Source organism: Notolepis coatsorum, assembly GCF_963971535.1.
Source record: "Notolepis coatsorum genome assembly, chromosome: 1".
Classification (NCBI taxonomy): domain Eukaryota; kingdom Metazoa; phylum Chordata; class Actinopteri; order Aulopiformes; family Paralepididae; genus Notolepis; species Notolepis coatsorum.
The window spans coordinates 181,296,684-181,315,374 of NC_140165.1; the positions used below are offsets into that span (position 1 = coordinate 181,296,684).

At 45.3% G+C, this 18,691-nt stretch overlaps 1 protein-coding gene across 1 annotated transcript in view; it reads left to right on the forward strand.

Annotated features, from left to right (window-relative positions):
- Positions 1-18,691, forward strand: part of prpf8 (pre-mRNA processing factor 8) — a 147,858-nt gene that overhangs the window by 125,717 nt on the left and 3,450 nt on the right. The window contains exons 38-42 of the mRNA XM_084328371.1: positions 1,564-1,803; positions 2,129-2,270; positions 10,263-10,403; positions 12,145-12,284; positions 12,871-13,073. Of these exons, the coding sequence (XP_084184497.1) occupies positions 1,564-1,803; positions 2,129-2,270; positions 10,263-10,403; positions 12,145-12,284; positions 12,871-13,073 (866 nt within the window). The remainder of the gene's footprint in view (positions 1-1,563; positions 1,804-2,128; positions 2,271-10,262; positions 10,404-12,144; positions 12,285-12,870; positions 13,074-18,691) is intronic.

Below are 18,691 nucleotides of genomic sequence, written 5' to 3' on the forward strand. Positions count from 1 at the left end.
CTCCTAGTCTGATACCTCCTGGCCCTGCTCCTAGTCTGATACCTCCTGGCCCTCCTAGTCTGATACCTCCTGACCCTCCTAGTCTGATACCTCCTGGCCCTGCTCCTAGTCTGATACCTCCTGACCCTCCTAGTCTGATACCTCCTGGCCCTGCTCCTAGTCTGATACCTCCTGGCCCTGCTCCTAGTCTGATACCTCCTGACCCTCCTAGTCTGATACCTCCTGACCCTCCTAGTCTGATACCTCCTGGCCCTGCTCCTAGTCTGATACCTCCTGACCCTGCTCCTAGTCTGATACCTCCTGACCCTCCTAGTCTGATACCTCCTGACCCTGCTCCTAGTCTGATACCTCCTGACCCTGCTCCTAGTCTGATACCTCCTGGCCCTGCTCCTAGTCTGATACCTCCTGACCCTGCTCCTAGTCTGACACCTCCTGACCCTCCTAGTCTGATACCTCCTGGCCCTGCTCCTAGTCTGACACCTCCTGACCCTCCTAGTCTGATACCTCCTGGCCCTGCTCCTAGTCTGACACCTCCTGACCCTCCTAGTCTGACACCTCCTGACCCTCCTAGTCTGATACCTCCTGGCCCTGCTCCTAGTCTGATACCTCCTGACCCTCCTAGTCTGATACCTCCTGGCCCTGCTCCTAGTCTGATACCTCCTGACCCTCCTAGTCTGATACCTCCTGGCCCTCCTAGTCTGATACCTCCTGGCCCTGCTCCTAGTCTGATACCTCCTGACCCTCCTAGTCTGATACCTCCTGACCCTCCTAGTCTGATACCTCCTGGCCCTGCTCCTAGTCTGATACCTCCTGACCCTCCTAGTCTGATACCACCTGGCCCTGCTCCTAGTCTGATACCTCCTGGCCCTGCTCCTAGTCTGATACCTCCTGGCCCTGCTCCTAGTCTGATACCTCCTGACCCTGCTAGTCTGATACCTCCTGACCCTCCTAGTCTGATACCTCCTGACCCTCCTAGTCTGATACCTCCTGACCCTGCTCCTAGTCTGATACCTCCTGACCCTGCTCCTAGTCTGATACCTCCTGGCCCTGCTCCTAGTCTGATACCTCCTGGCCCTGCTCCTAGTCTGATACCTCCTGACCCTGCTCCTAGTCTGATACCTCCTGACCCTGCTCCTAGTCTGATACCTCCTGACCCTCCTAGTCTGGTACCTCCTGACCCTCCTAGTCTGATACCTCCTGACCCTGCTCCTAGTCTGATACCTCCTGACCCTGCTCCTAGTCTGATACCTCCTGGCCCTCCTAGTCTGATACCTCCTGACCCTGCTCCTAGTCTGATACCTCCTGACCCTGCTCCTAGTCTGATACCTCCTGGCCCTGCTCCTAGTCTGATACCTCCTGACCCTCCTAGTCTGATACCTCCTGACCCTGCTCCTAGTCTGATATCTCCTCGCCCTCCTTCTAGTCTGATAGAATCTAGTCTGCTTCTAGTCTGATACCTCCTCGCCCTCCTTCTAGTCTGATAGAATCTAGTCTGCTTCTAGTCTATCTCCTGACCCTTCTCCCAGTCAGTAACCTCCCTCCCTCTCTCTCTCTTCCCACCAGTGTAAATGTGGCCTCTCTGACTCAGTCTGAGATCCGTGACATCATCCTGGGCATGGAGATCTCTGCGCCATCACAGCAGAGGCAGCAGATTGCTGAGATCGAGAAGCAGACCAAGGAGCAGTCGCAGCTGACGGCCACGCAGACACGCACGGTCAACAAGCATGGTGACGAGATCATCACCTCCACCACCTCTAACTACGAGACGCAGACATTCTCCTCCAAAACAGAGTGGAGGGTCAGGTACACTGGGAAGACTCCGTTTGCTTCAGTATTTTTATAGCCAATCTTTTTGGCTAATAGTAATGTGATAATCGCCCGATGACGACATAGTTCCAAATTGTTATTGTAAGAGCCAAAGCTATATATATTTAGGTTATTGTATTATATGAACGTTTAATATTGATTGGATTTAGAGAGTCATTGAACCATCGTATTTGTCATAATGGAGCATTCTAGAACATAGAACCTTCTAGAACGTTGGTGGTGATGTCACCCTATCGGGTGGGAACCAAACCCTGTATCACATCTCTGTCAACTTGATTGTCCCGTGTTCCCCATTCTCCAGGGCCATCTCTGCTGCCAACCTGCACCTGAGGACCAACCACATCTACGTGTCATCTGATGACATCAAGGAGACGGGCTACACCTACATCCTCCCCAAGAATGTCCTCAAGAAGTTCATCTGCATCTCTGATCTGCGAGCGCAGGTAGGCCTGAATCTGACCCAGGGTTTCTGTGTCCACATGTCCTCACTATTATAATGTGTGCAGCTGTTTATACACCTAACCCGTATAGACCTCACACCTAACCCTTATAGACCTCACACCTAACCCTTATAGACCTCACACCTAACCCTTATAGACCTCACACCTAACCCTTATAGACCTCACGCCTAACCCTTATAGACCTCACACCTAACCCTTATAGACCTCACGCCTAACCCTTATAGACCTCACACCTAACCCTTATAGACCTCACACCTAACCCTTATAGACCTCACGCCTAACCCTTATAGACCTCACACCTAACCCTTATAGACCTCACACCTAACCCTTATAGACCTCACGCCTAACCCTTATAGACCTCACACCTAACCCTTATAGACCTCACACCTAACCCTTATAGACCTCACACCTAACCCTTATAGACCTCACACCTAACCCTTATAGACCTCACACCTAACCCTTATAGACCTCACACCTAACCCTTATAGACCTCACACCTAACCCTTATAGACCTCACGCCTAACCCTTATAGACCTCACACCTAACCCTTATAGACCTCACACCTAACCCTTATAGACCTCACGCCTAACCCTTATAGACCTCACACCTAACCCTTATAGACCTCACACCTAACCCTTATAGACCTCACACCTAACCCTTATAGACCTCACACCTAACCCTTATAGACCTCACACCTAACCCTTATAGACCTCACGCCTAACCCTTATAGACCTCACACCTAACCCTTATAGACCTCACACCTAACCCTTATAGACCTCACGCCTAACCCTTATAGACCTCACACCTAACCCTTATAGACCTCACACCTAACCCTTATAGACCTCACGCCTAACCCTTATAGACCTCACGCCTAACCCTTATAGACCTCACACCTAACCCTTATAGACCTCACACCTAACCCTTATAGACCTCACGCCTAACCCTTATAGACCTCACACCTAACCCTTATAGACCTCACGCCTAACCCTTATAGACCTCACACCTAACCCTTATAGACCTCACACCTAACCCTAACCTCAACTAGAGATTACCAACATCTTCTTTGTTACTGGTACGTCCTGCAAAAACATGCCACCTGGAGGAAAATGGTGTGAAAATGGAGTCCCTAATGGAATGTGTGCCGGTACCGTAATAAAGGTGTTCCTAATTTAATGTGTGCCAGTGTAGGTAATGAAGGTGTTCCTAATTTAATGTGTGCCAGTGTAGGTAATGAAGGTGTTCCTAATTTAATGTGTGCCAGTGTAGGTAATGAAGGTGTTCCTAATTTAATGTGTGCCAGTGTAGGTAATGAAGGTGGTCCTAATTTAATGTGTGCCAGTGTAGGTAATGAAGGTGTTCCTAATTTAATGTGTGCCAGTGTAGGTAATGAAGGTGTTCCTAATTTAATGTGTGCCAGTGTAGGTAATGAAGGTGTTCCTAATTTAATGTGTGCCAGTGTAGGTAATGAAGGTGTTCCTAATTTAATGTGTGCCAGTGTAGGTAATGAAGGTGTTCCTAATTTAATGTGTGCCAGTGTAGGTAATGAAGGTGTTCCTAATTTAATGTGTGCCAGTGTAGGTAATGAAGGTGTTCCTAATTTAATGTGTGCCAGTGTAGGTAATGAAGGTGTTCCTAATTTAATGTGTGCCAGTGTAGGTAATGAAGGTGTTCCTAATTTAATGTGTGCCAGTGTAGGTAATGAAGGTGTTCCTAATTTAATGTGTGCCAGTGTAGGTAATGAAGGTGTTCCTAATGGAATGTGTGCCGGTACCGTAATAAAGGTGTTCCTAATTTAATGTGTGCCAGTGTAGGTAATGAAGGTGTTCCTAATGGAATGTGTTCCTTGTCACCAATGCAAGAGGCTGCGGTCGCGACTCCCGGAGTCAGCATTGCCTTGGCTTGGGCTGATCGCTATACTAACTTGTTGGGCTGGATTAGGGGGAGGGAAGCCGTGGGTGGGAAACTGGCGTTGTGGACAGCGACGCCTACAGGTCAGGTCTGGGCGCTTGCTCAGCGGAGGCAGGACTTGAGGAAGGCAGCGTGACCTCCCACGCGTTACACTTCACCAATGAGAGCCCTTGCTGCCAGGTGAGAAGAGAGCCACTGGCTGTCGCCGCACGTGTCGGAGGAAGCATGCGGATACTTCAGTGTTCCCTTGTACCGACCAGTAGGATAACATGCGCACAACAACCAGGTAGGGGGGGGGGGGGGGGGAATTGGCACAACGACTAAATTGGGACGGGGAGAAAACAGAGAGAAATCTGAGAAAGAGAGATACAAAAAAGAAATGTATTTACTCGTTATTGCCCGCCAATCTAATAACGCCAACAACGAGTTTACTAGTTTTTATGATCGTTATTTCCTTTATTCGCTATTGGCATTCATAATTCATCCAGGAAGGCTCCGGGAGCCAGCTGGACCCTGTCTGATATTTCAACGCCTCAATACCGCCCCCTGGTGGATTCCGGGCGAGTTGCACTCCACTCTAAACCGGATGTGGCGCTCTGACTATGGGCCATAGTAATGTCGATATAGCTATAATATTTAAAAAGTTATAGCCCTGCAAAGAAGGTGAGCGACTCCATAGGCTTACAGCACTGGCAGAGAGTGGTGGTATAAGATGGGCAAACTGCGTGGCACAGAATGCATTCGGTCATACCCCCCTTCACATACTATTTTCGGTCAAAATTGGCCGGTGTGTTTTGCACAGTGATATCTCTGGAACCCCTTATCCAATTTTGATGGTTGACATCTCATTTGAACAGTCAAAGCAAGTAGAATCAAGGGGTGGCAGACAGAATGACACTAGGAGTGAATTTCATGTTATAATATAGCAGTAGGTTCAAAGATAGTGTTTACTGTATATTATAAAAATGCTTGCCATGTAGGCTGTGTTTACTGGAGATGGAAATCCTTTAGTTAGTGTTGTACCTGAGATTCCTCCCATCCCAATGATGTATGGGATGTAGGGATGCCCCGATCACGTTTTTTGCCACCGATACCGATCACCGATCGTCTGAGCCATATCGGCCGATACCGATCGTTTTTGGTTTTATAAAATAAAATAAAAAATGTACTTTATTTTTTATTTTATATATAAAATATATATATATATTATATAATTATAATTATACTTGTAGTTGTATTGTCTGCGAGACATCGCCACCACGCAACAAGTCAAAATGCTCGCTATCTGCAAACAGCTCCACTGTCTGTGTGTATACTCTGCTTTGGTCAAATCACATTCAGCATTGCCCTCAGCGTCCCCAGTCAGAGCGATAGTTCAACAGGGTGTGAAACGTGTTATGAAGCATGATAGCTAATTAGCCAATGTTCAGCTGCAAAAACGAATAATGTCAATTATGTTATAAGACATTGATATCAGGAGCTATCTGTAGCTACTGCTAGCCGGCTAGATGACGTTAGACAATGCATCATGTATTAAAATAAAGTTAACTATTTAGCTCACTAACGTTAGTGAACAGAGGTCTCATGCTGGTGCATCCCTATCATTCTTAACACTTTGGCTGCCAGGAAACGTGTTTAGACGTCATTGCCGGCCATGCTCAAGTTGCCGGAGGACGCTTTACAGCGTCCTTATATCAATATTTCAACAATCTGCGATCGGATTCATATGTCCCCTCCGCTGGCCTGAGATCCACCAGGAGGACCCACTGAGCTCTCTGGCGGTTCAGGAGTGGCCGATCGGCGCAATCGCTTAAACAGGAAGTGGCATAGAGGTTGTGCTGGACGTCCGTATTACTTCCGGGCACTCGCTATAGGTCCCGGCATTCTAGCTCGTCACAATACACAGTGATCGATTGCCAATAACTCGATAAACAACATGATTTGGACGTATATACCATTATACAAGCTGGAGATGGACCGGGTAAATCTACATCCCATAATGATAAGATTTCTACTCTACGATGATCGCCCAACGGCGCGCGGAGACTGGGGTGAGTTTTAGCGTGTAACGTTACCGTCTTCGATACTAACTGCTATTATCAACATTTTACCCACATTAGATGATTGGTATAACGCTGCCCACGGAATTATAAACGCCCCCTAGCCCATCCGGTCAACATCAGATGACGTGTAGTAACTTCTAGAAGTACGTCTAGTTGGAATTTTTTATATCGCGCTGATTGCCATAAAACTGTATTGCATCATCAATATAATGCATTTGGGGCTATAGATCACGTTCTGGAGAAAGCTGCAGAAAGAGATGAAAACATACTTATACATTAGACCATACTTTACTATGAATATGTGAATGAAAAAGTGTAACGTTGCTACACAATGAACAATACATATAGGACTTTGAATGGGCTCTAATAATGGCAATGTAGCAATAGAATTTAAAAAGTTATAGCCATGCAAAGAAGGGGTACTTCTCCATAGACAAATAGAGCCGGCAACCTATGGTATATCATGAATTTAACCCAAGGCAACCAAAGTGTTAAACTGAAATGCGCATTTGTTGATATCAGGAGCTATCAGTAGCTAGCCAGTTAGACAACGCCTCATGTATTAAACTAAAGTGAATAGTTGACTGTAGTTTTGTTTAAACAGTAACGCTAGCTCGGTAGCTAACGTTAGCTCACGAGCGATAGCTAGTTAGCCAACGCTAGCCAGCGCTTGCGAAAACGAATGCCAAACTGTCACGTTGATAGCAGGAGCTATCAGTAGCGAGATAACATTAGACAACGCCTCATTTTTTTTTTTTTTTTTTTTTAATTGATCTTTTTTCCCCTCAATTTTCCTCCGATTTTCTCCCATCCCAATGTTAGTCGTATGCCAATTCCCAGTCCCTTCCTGGTCGCTGCGCACTTACCCCCCACAGTCAGATCATCTGGGAGAGTGGAGGCTACCACGTGCTTCCTCCGACACACGTCCAGCCAATCACCGCTTCTTTTCACCTGGCAGCGCGGATTCTCATCGAGAGGGCGTAGCGTGTGGGAGGACCACACTATCCCCCTCACGTCCTATCCGCGCTTAGCAGGCGCCCCGACCGAACTGTAGGAGTCGCTGTTTACAACGACCCGGACCCACCCCGCCAGCTTCTCCCACCCTCTAATACAGCCAATTGTATCAGTGCAGACGGCCAGCCAAGCTGGTGACAACCCCGGAGCTGTGAGCTGGATTCGAACAGGCGAATCCAGCTCACAGCTCCGGGGTTGGTGACGAACGCAATCTCCGCTCGGCCACCTAACCGGCACAACGCCTCATGTTTTAAACAAAAGTGAATAGATGACTGGGCCATTTTGTTTAAATGCTTCAGTTATGTTGAAAGAGGAGCTCTGCGGTGCTCATGCACTCGACTCTTGCCGAAAGGTTTGTTTGTTGACATGAGATGGGTCTGGGAGGGGGAGAAGGAGGAGGAGGGGCAAGACGTGCAGCAGCAGAGTGGCTGTGAGCGAGTGAGAACTCTGCAGAGAATTGGATCATGTTTTCCGTGTCATCGATCGGTTTTCACGATCGGCGAAAATAAAGCATTATCGGAATTCACCGATCTCATATTTCTACTGAATATCAGCCGATATCGATCGCTGGCCGCCTGTTTTTCATTGTGTACTTTCAACTACAGTATATGGACCCACCGGTGGGCCCATCAAGTTCAGCATTCACTGTGATAAATATAATGAATATTCTGAGACATCCTCTATCTCTGGTTCAATTTCTTCATCTGGTTCAAGAATGAGGTCCAGAGCCTCTCTGACAGAAAGTCGCCTGATCAGTCGCCTACTCATTGTGTCAATGAGTCAAATGAGAGCAAGGCACAAATATATATGCATGATAGGGGCATTTAGCGCAAGAAAGTGGGAGGTTTTTCTTTCTTGAGGGGCACAGAGCTTGCACCTGTGAGAAGATATGATACATTTATATCATTGCAGCGCGAGAAAGTGAGAGGTTCCGTAACTTAGTAAATGAGTAAATTGTTTTGTCTGGAAGGTGTGGGGGGACATAAGCTCAAGAAATGTACGTGTGTGTGAGAGGGAGAGAGAGTGTGTCAGTGTGGAGATGTTTTCCATCTGCAGGATGAACATAATATACTCATACCCATTAATTTCCTATGGCGGTCAATTCTGATCGAAAACATCATAGGTGTGTCAAAAAGTTGGGAGCACCAGCAAAAATGTACGAGCACCCACCAAAATGTAAGGAGCACCAACAATATGTAAGGGATAATGTATGCCTACGAGGTCATTGTCGCAAAATAATTGACCGACACGGAGTTTAAAATACCGAGGCGCCGCGCCGAGGTGTTTTAAACGTAGTGAAGGTCAATTATTTTGCGACAATGACCGAGTAGGCTATACATTATCCCGCTTATTACATGGCTAACTTACTAACAATATACCTAATTCATTTGACAAATCGCAGTTGTTCTGTGGCTCTGTCAGCCCAAATAAAGTGATTATTATTATCGCGGGCAGCCTCTGGCTCCGCTGTCAGTGCAGCTGTGCAGCGCTATACATTATCCCGCTTATTACATGGCTAACTTACTAACAATATACCTAATTCATTTGACAAATCGCAGTTCTGTGGCTCTGTCAGCCCAAATAAAGTGATTATTATTATCGCGGGCAGCCTCTGTGTTCTGCCTCCGCTCGTCGCTCCGCCCCCTGTCATCGCCGGCACGGCAGTGTCTAATTGCACTGAAACAGTGTGTCAGTGGGCTTGATTGCGAACAGCTGCGCTCTGCGGTCATTATTGAAAAATCTGCGGTCATTATTGAAAAATAATGACCGCAGTCGGGGGGCTATTGACCAATCACAAGCAAGCATTTCGGCGAATGTGAAAATGCCATGTAATAAATATGTAATATATTTTTTATTGATAAAAAAAAATAAAGGCACAATACTGTAATGCAGTAAAACCGTGAAAGTAGCCTTAAACTATAGTATAGTGTAGATCTAGTAGTGTAGCCTATAGTGTAGACTAGGCATGTGCCGGTATGACATTTTGAGGGTACGATAACCTTGGTAAAAAATACCACGGTTTCACAGTATTCGGTACATAACAAAATCCCCCATTGAACAAAACTTATTACAGTGCACAATAAGCTTTTCTGTAAGTGTTATTTATGAATGTGTGAAGACTGTCTGTATTAGACACAGAGGGAACTGTCTGACCACTTTCAAACTAAGTACAGAATATAAAATACGTGAAAATAAACTTTCATGATTATGAAGGCTACATGTCAAAAGGGAATTTTGCTAATGTAATCTACTTGCAAAGATGTGTTATATAGCCCAGTACTATTCTTACTGGATTCAACTTTGGATTCATCTTTTGTGGTGGCTCAACATAATTCACACACAGAACTATGTATTGGGGATAATGGTTCCGCACGGACCATATTGTTTGTTACATTGCTGTCGGCAAACTAGCTCAGTGTTGACGTTGATGTTAGCTGCTAGCTGGCTACCCGAATCCACAACAGCCAGGCAGCCAACCTCACTAAATACAGTCTCAGCCAATCACATCGATTTGTACAGTTAGTTAGCTCCACTCCATTCATTGTAACCTCGTTCCCAGTTTTGTCTCCTCCGTGAGCACAACAGCTAGCTAACGTTAGCCACAGCTGCAAAAACTAACGCCAATGATGTTATGAGCGATCAGTAGCTAGCCAGCTAGATAACATTAGACAACGCCTCGTGTATTAAACTAAAGTGAATAGTTTCCTGGGCCATTGTTTATTGCTTCAGTGATGTTAAAAGAGGAGCTGCACGCTTGCTATATCCGGTGTGAATGAGACGGGTCTGTGAGGGGGAGGGGCAACGAGGGCACTGCGAGCAGTGTGTGTGAGTCAACAAGAGGGGGGGGGGGTCAATTATTTGCACTTGCACGAATGCTCCCAATTATATTTTGAGGTTGCACAGATACAATTTCGGTCGCATATGCAACCAATTTGGTCGCAATTTCTAGCCCTGGTAGGTAATAAAGGTTTTTCCTGTTTTTCTTCAGATCGCAGGCTACCTGTATGGCACCAGCCCTCCAGATAACCCCCAGGTGAAGGAGATCCGCTGTATTGTCATGGTGCCCCAGTGGGGAACACACCAGACAGTCCACCTGCCCTACCAGCTGCCTGGACACGAGTACCTCAAGGTAAGGGACTTCCCACACGGAAGTACTTCGGCCAGCGGTTGTCCCATAACCAGAAGGTCACTGATTCACAACAGCTTGGGCAAGCCACTGAACCAACAGTGGCTCAAGAGGTAAAACGGTCATCTGGTAATCGCCTGGTTCCCATTTCGATTATGGCTCCTCATCAGCGTGTCAGTGTCCTTGAGCAAGACACTTAACCCCTTCTGCTCCCGATGAGCAGGTTGGCACCTTGCAAGGCCGTCGCCGCCACCGCCCATGTGTGAATGTGAGTGAATGGGTAAATGTGAGATATAAGTTGCAAAGCGATTTGGATAAAAGTGTTATATGAATGCAGTACATTTACCATTTAGCTCACCCTGCGCTCTGACCCCTCTGGTCAAATGCTGATGCATGTCCCAGAGGGAGATGCTGATGTGTCTGTCTCAGATGCAAGAAATAAATTCCCAGTTACACTATGTGAAATATAGTAATTTAGTGTCTTATTTTCTTAACCTCTTAACTGGCGCCCCCAAAATTGCCAATTTTTAAACTTGAACTTGAGGACTGCATACTTTTTTTGCAAACCAAAATACTACATTCTGAAGTTTCTGATACAATAAAGAAAATTCACTTTTAGTGCTAATGAAATAGAGTATGAACTTATTGTTTTGTTTTTATGCCTGTTTTTAATTGCCTGTTTTTACCCTGTAGCAGTCTGAGATTTGGTTTCCAAATGTAGAGTGCACTACAAATTGAATGTATTATTATTACCTATCTCCTCTCTTCATAGCAGTGCCTCATATTCCTCTCTCCTCTCTTCCATCTTCTAGCAGTGTCTCACCCATCTCTCTCCACTCTTTCCTCTTCTAGCAGTTCCTCACCCACCTCTCCTCTCTTCTAGCAGTGTCTCACCCATCTCTCTCCACTCTTTCCTCTTCTAGCAGTTCCTCACCCACCTCTCCTCTCTTCTAGCAGTGTCTCACCCACCTCTCTCCACTCTTCCCTCTTCTAGCAGTGTCTCACCCACCTCTCCTCTCTTCCCTCTTCTAGCAGTTCCTCACCCACCTCTCCTCTCTTCTAGCAGTGTCTCACCCACCTCTCTCCACTCTTCCCTCTTCTAGCAGTTCCTCACCCACCTCTCCTCTCTTCTAGCAGTGTCTCACCCACCTCTCCACTCTTCCCTCTTCTAGCAGTGTCTCACCCACCTCTCCTCTCTTCCCTCTTCTAGCAGTTCCTCACCCACCTCTCTCCTCTCTTCTAGCAGTGTCTCACCCACCTCTCTACACTCTTTCCTCTTCTAGCAGTGTCTCACCCACCTCTCTACACTCTTTCCTCTTCTAGCAGTGTCTCACCCACCTCTCTACACTCTTTCCTCTTCTAGCAGTGTCTCACCCACCTCTCTACACTCTTTCCTCTTCTAGCAGTGTCTCACCCACCTCTCTACACTCTTTCCTCTTCTAGCAGTGTCTCACCCACCTCTCTACACTCTTTCCTCTTCTAGCAGTGTCTCACCCACCTCTCTACACTCTTTCCTCTTCTAGCAGTGTCTCACCCACCTCTCTACACTCTTTCCTCTTCTAGCAGTTCCTCACCCACCTCTCTCCTCTCTTCTAGCAGTGTCTCACCCACCTCTCTACACTCTTTCCTCTTCTAGCAGTTCCTCACCCACCTCTCTCCTCTCTTCTAGCAGTGTCTCACCCACCTCTCTACACTCTTTCCTCTTCTAGCAGTGTCTCACCCGCCTCTCTTTCCTCCCTAACAGGAGATGGAGCCGCTGGGATGGATCCACACACAGCCCAACGAATCCCCGCAGCTGTCCCCACAGGACGTCACCACCCACGCCAAGATCATGGTGGACAACCCTGCCTGGGACGGAGAGAAGACCATCATCATCACTTGCAGGTACAGAAAGTCTGCCTCGCAGCAAATCCACACTCAAATGAGGAAATGGGGTTATTGGTCATAATTAGTAAAGTTGTAACTGGCCAAGACAAGAGCAGGGACATTCAAAAACCATTATCGTCAAGTTCAAATCAATTAACCACACTTGGAACATAGTGGTCCAACATTGATCAGATGGAACAGAAACATTATTTGAATGTATTAAATGAGAGTTGTATAGCTGTATAATTTTTTTATATTGTTGCACACAATACTGTATCTAGTGAAGAGAAGGCCACACCCCCTCAGCCTACTGAGTGTGCTGTGCTCAGAGGGTGACCTAGAACACTTATAACAAATCAAATTATGCATCTCAAGCTGAAAATGTACACTCTGCAATTATGACTTAATGGACCTGTCTCAAACCCTGCCCCTTTTCTTGATCCTCCAATCACAACTGTCGCTTACCTCGGACAAACCAAGTTTGTCCGAGGTAAGCGACAGTTGTGATTGGAGGATCAAGAAAAGAGGGCAGGGTTTGAGACGGGTCAATTAGACATCATTGTACTGGGTCTTTATCAACTATGTTCCCTCTTGACATGTCCAGCTTCACGCCCGGCTCCTGTACGCTGACGGCCTACAAGCTGACCCCCAGTGGCTTCGAGTGGGGCCGCTCCAACACCGACAAGGGCAACAACCCCAAGGGATACCTGCCCTCCCACTACGAGAGGGTGCAGATGCTGCTCTCTGACCGCTTCCTTGGCTTCTTCATGGTGCCCGGTCAGGTCTCCTGGAACTACAACTTCATGGGTCCGTACTGACACGCACACACACACGCACACACACACACACACACACACACCACTCCATACTGACACACACACACACACACCACTCTTTATTTCTGTTCACCAAAATTGGAAAAACCACAATGTCAAGAATCAAGAGGTTTATTTGTCACATGCAAAACGGGGCATACAGTGAAATGTTAAAGGTGCTATAGATAAAAATTTTACATGGCGTAATCATTTGAGAAAAAAAGTTTACATCCACAGTAGGGTTGCCATGGTGATATGGAATTTTCCATGAATAATGAACTCATGACAACATAGTTACCAGTTACACCAGACATTTTACAAAATGATGCTCAATATCTATAGAGCACTTTGATCTTTAAAGTTGAATATTGAGCTTGATGATTAATAAAACGTTGATGCTTGTAAAGACATGATGACAGGCTGACGGAGCAACTTAACAACTGTGCACTCTGAACTGGGCTGTTTCTCCCCTCCCCTTTACTACTGGTGTCCCTGAACCAAAACGATGAATGAATTATACATTTGTAACATTCGCCCAATAATGTTAACCATGCGAAACACGCGCACACACACCAACTTTCTTCTGCACAACTTTCCCTCATAGCTGATCAGAGAAAAAAAGACAAACGCACAAACATACTTTGCTGTTCTGGGCTGGTCCTCTGAGCTCCTCTCCAGTCGAGCTGCATCGGGTTTTAAATCTGAAGAGTCCAGAATACAAGGGACATGGAGTGGCACAGGGCTGTACATACATTATAATGGACTGTAAGATTGTGCTTAGGAAATCATTTAGCTGACAATGAGAACCATAAATCAGGTTAACAATTTAAAGACAATGTAAGCGATGCAAAAGAAAAGTGTAAATACCACTGGTATTCACTCCACTAACCGCCTCGGCCAGTCATTGTGTCAGCAGCCATTAGGCTCCACAGTCGTGGGCAATGGACTGCTGCCAGCAGCCGGAGAACTAACGGCTGCAGAACTGGAAAACTATTAGGAATGTATGACGTTTTTCTATTTGTTTTATATTCGTATCAAATTGTATTGCCTATATTTATGTCTTTCTACTATTACCCTGCCTATACCTGTACCTGCCCTCCCCCGTGCTGCTATGATGCTCTGATTTCACCATGGCGATCAATAAAGGAATATCTTATCTTATCTTAATAATAATTGGCACAACACCGCACATCATGTCTGCTAAATGATGTTACTACATTTCAAAGCAGGGTTAAGTTCCGTCTGTTCTCATAAAGGATCCAAGTATGTGGATGAAACGCTGCCATTTTGAATAACTTTATCGATCCGTGTCGCACATTGATTTTCCATTCCACTCCGTCTATCCGTCTAGCAAACTGCAGTCTGTATTGATTTTCAGACGTGTGATTCCAGTTGACGAGGTGCGAGGCTCTGTGTAGAACTGTGGACGTCTTTATCAGCTCGTTAATCTAGATGGATTCCCTGCAGCAGATAACGTGCTGTGTATCTCTACACTGAGTGGTGGCTGAGGGATCGTGACACCAACTTATAGTGATGTTTTTTTAGTTCTTTTATTGGTGCATGAGATTTGCCCTGTGGAACTATTTGCACTGTGATTTGCATGATAGACGTGCAAAGAACTGTACACACGCCGTCAAATCATCGGCTGTGGTCTTCCTTCTGTGGCCTCTATATATGCCGCACATCAGGCAGAAAGGGGAGAAGGTGATTGGCAGGGCCGCGGGAACTCAGTCAGTGGCGGCGGTGCTGAGATAAGTGATATAATAATAATAATAACAACACTCTCGTTCACTAGAGGAGACCACTGCCCAACTCTGCGCTCTCACGCTCAGCTCTGCGGAGCGGGACAAACAATGTAACCGTTTTGATGCATACATCACAGCCCAGCCTACCCCACCTGTCGCGCCCCCGTACAGCGAGCCCCATGTCCCCGCACCAGAACGCTACGGCGGGGACGTCTCTAAATGTTGTGCCTTTATTTTTCAATGTTCACTAGTATTCGGACAACAGCCCACCTTCCAAAGTGATGCATCTAAAATCGCTTACCTGTCGAGTCTGCTCAAGGGTCCTGCGTTAGAATGGGCGTCAAACCGCAGCGTGCACGAATATTCCATTGAATTCCATATCCTAGCAGCGGGCTCCGGGTGGAATGACATTCCGTTAAGAGGGGCATTCCTTCAAGGCCTCAGCGACGTTCTTAAAGACGAGTTGGCGTCCAAAGAAAGACCGAACTCCCTGGATGAGCTAATTGATTTAGCCCGGTACTGTACAGCTGATGACAGGGTTTGAAATTAACGGGGGCTTGGGGCAAAATTCCCTCGAAAATTTACCAAATGCCCTCGAAAATCAGTTAAGGGGGGCAAGAAAAGCCCCCGACAGTTTACTAATTATATATAATTATATATATGCTCTACAGTGCGAGCATTTCCCTCGTATTTGCCCCTAATATGTGTGTGTGCGAACCGGAAAAATCATTTACTTGCAGTGTGCGAGACAGACGAGTGAAGATTACAAAACAGCTCCGCTGTTAATAGTTCAGATTGAAACTGGACTGAAATTCAGTTTTTGGGTGGAATGTTTGTTCCAAGGAGGGAGGGAGGCAGGGCCCGCTGTGTGTTACAGGCACTTGAGAGGATGCGAACACAGACAGCGCTCTGCTTTCATCAAGCATTACACTGCTATCTTAACGTTAGCAAGCTAAGCATCTGCATAGTGCGACCTGTGTAACGTTAAGTAACTTGTGTTCGGCGGGGAAAGACTGTTCCATTTGTAACACAACTCCAAAGAATAACATCCAAATCCGATCCGCATTTCCTTCATTCCACAGCGCTGAGCGCGCAACGTATTTCATTGATCGATCTGGCCAGAGCGGCAGAGCCTATACTCACAAACGTTGCGTGTGTGGGGTTTTTCATGTATCAATTTGAAACAAGCCTCTTGACTGTTGGAATTAGGGATGTTAAAAATAAAATGGCTAATAATATTATTCAATATTAGACATTCATTGATCCAGAGGCAACCGGTTATTCGTCTGCTATTTGTAGATATATCAAGTAGGGCTGTCTTAAATACTTCGAAGCTTCGTTCGATGGCACAAGCTTCGAACATTTTTAAAAAAAAATCGAAGTTTAAAAAAATAAATAAAAAAATATTAATTTTTTTTTCAATTTTTTTTTTTTTTTTTTTTATACTTCAGAGTGTGTGTGTGCATGGGGCCATTGGGTGTGGCCGGGGGACAAATACACTGGAGGAAAGTAACCCAGCTCAGCACTGCCCAAATTATATCATCACTATTGCCTGTTTGAAGGATATCATCCTCAAACACATAATACACCACCTACACGCCTATTCTCAGTCCTTGCCCCACAATGGTGGAATGAACTACCCACCCCAGTTAGGACAGCCGAATCCCGTCCAATCTTTCGCCGTCGACTAAAGACGCACTTCTTCAACCATTATCTGAAATAAAATTAAAAAAATCTAACCCCAACTAACCTTACTGTCATGCACTTGTCCTAATAAACTAACCTACACTGTAACACGCAACACTTTGATGAATATTGTTACTCAGCTGATAGAGTTGTATCCTTCCTGATGACCTGTCGTACAGAACTTATAAGTCACTTTGGATAAAAGCGTCAGCTAAATGACTAAATGTAAATGTGAATGTAAATGCCTTGTAGAATTCCACACATAAGAAAGAAAGATACTGGGATGAATAAACAAAATAGGAAATAAAATGTAGAAATGCATGCAATACATAAATAAATATGAATCTCCATATATGAAATAGAACATTTAGATAAGGTGCTACTGAGATGTTTTGGTGAGTTCTTTGTTTTTTTGTGGAAGTAGCCCTTCTTAAAAATGCATGAACATTCACTGATAATTGGTCTGTAGTGGAGTCTACAAGGTCTACATTGCCGGACCTTGTAGACTGACATAATTCTGTGCATAGTTTAGTCTACACAGGCCATATTTCAAATAATCAAAATCTTACTTCATTCATCTTAAACATTCTTGATTTGGGGGATTGGTAGTTCCCATGAAATCTGAAGTTGTTCAAACGACAACAGCGATCCACCTTGAATTAAATCACAGCCGTGTTGGCTGCGTCACAGTCACGAAAGGGGCTACTTAATTCATTAATCCAATCCACTTTATTTATAGAGCACATTTAAAAACAACAAAGTTTAACAAAGTGCTGTACAAGTCCCACAACATAAGATAAAAAAAAAATATATATATATATATAAAAAAAAATTATATATATAAAAAAAAATTAATTAATTTTTTTTTTAATTCGAAGCTTCGAATTAAAATCGAAGCTCGGCCCCGAAGCTTCGATTGCCAAAAAAAATTCGAAGGTCAGCCCTAATATCAAGACAACAACACAACTTGCCCTCGGGGACAATAATATTGAATCTATTTAGATAGAGTATGTATGTATTATTTACAGATAATTGAAGGTACCTCAAAACATGAAACCAAGCCATGATGTCACACATCGTGTGTGTGCGCGCATGTGTGTGTGTGTTACTTGAACAATTGTCACTGTGCTCCTAAATTTCTGTGTGCTCCTAAATTTGTATTTAGATTTTATTTATTAACATTTTATTTAGGAGCACATGAGCTCCTTGGGAAAAAAGGTTAGCGTAGAGCCCTATATATGGAGACATTAACATTACGTTATCAAACATAGGGACGAAGACTGTAAAAAAAAGTGTCAACAATGTTTTATAATCTTTGTTAATTTTCATTATAAAAATGTTGTGCCCCCGAAATACAAAAAAAAGCCCCCGAAAATCAATTAAGGGGGGGGGGGGGGGGGGGGGGGGGGCAAAAAAAAGCCCTTGAGATTTTTTTTTAATTTCTAACCCTGGCTGATGATATTCCTTTACTGTGAATTCAGCGTCTCAAAAACTATTCCAGGCTGCGTCTATTTTTTTACCAACGGATTTCCAGATCCGCGTTGACGCTTCCAGGCCGCATCTATTCTTAACCCAACGCATGTTTCACGCTGCTTTAATAACACTGCATTATCGAGACAGCGCCCCTATGAGGACCTGGCAATGAATTCCAAGAGTAGGGTAAATCTGCAGTGCCGCTCCGCTCTGACATTGAGTAGCCTCGGTATTACAATGGAATAAAAGCCAAAACAACCGTGCAGTTGCAGTTACACTCCCTGCCAGGTGGGGGTGCTGGAGCCCCTGCAGCACCCCCCCTTCCCGCGTCCCTGGTGATTGGTGACCCCTCTCACCCTGCTTACTACCTCTTTAACCCCCTTCCCTCTGGTAGAAGACTCCAAAGTCTCAGGTGTAGGACATCTCCTTTTAGGAATAGTACATATCCCGAGGTTGTCCATCACCTGAACTCAAGCCCTAATGCACAGGCACTTTGTACTAGAAGGGCTAGCAGTAGCCGACAGGCACTTTAAGGTAATGTGCACTTTAAGGAGCACTGAGCTCTTTGATGCACTGTAGCACTGTTGCATTTTTAGGAACTTGCATGTTTGTGAAATAGTTATTCTACTTCATGGACTGCATTGTATGTATTTTTGTGTGGTTTTTCTACTGTATGTTTTTTTCCACTGTTTTATGCTGAAATGAG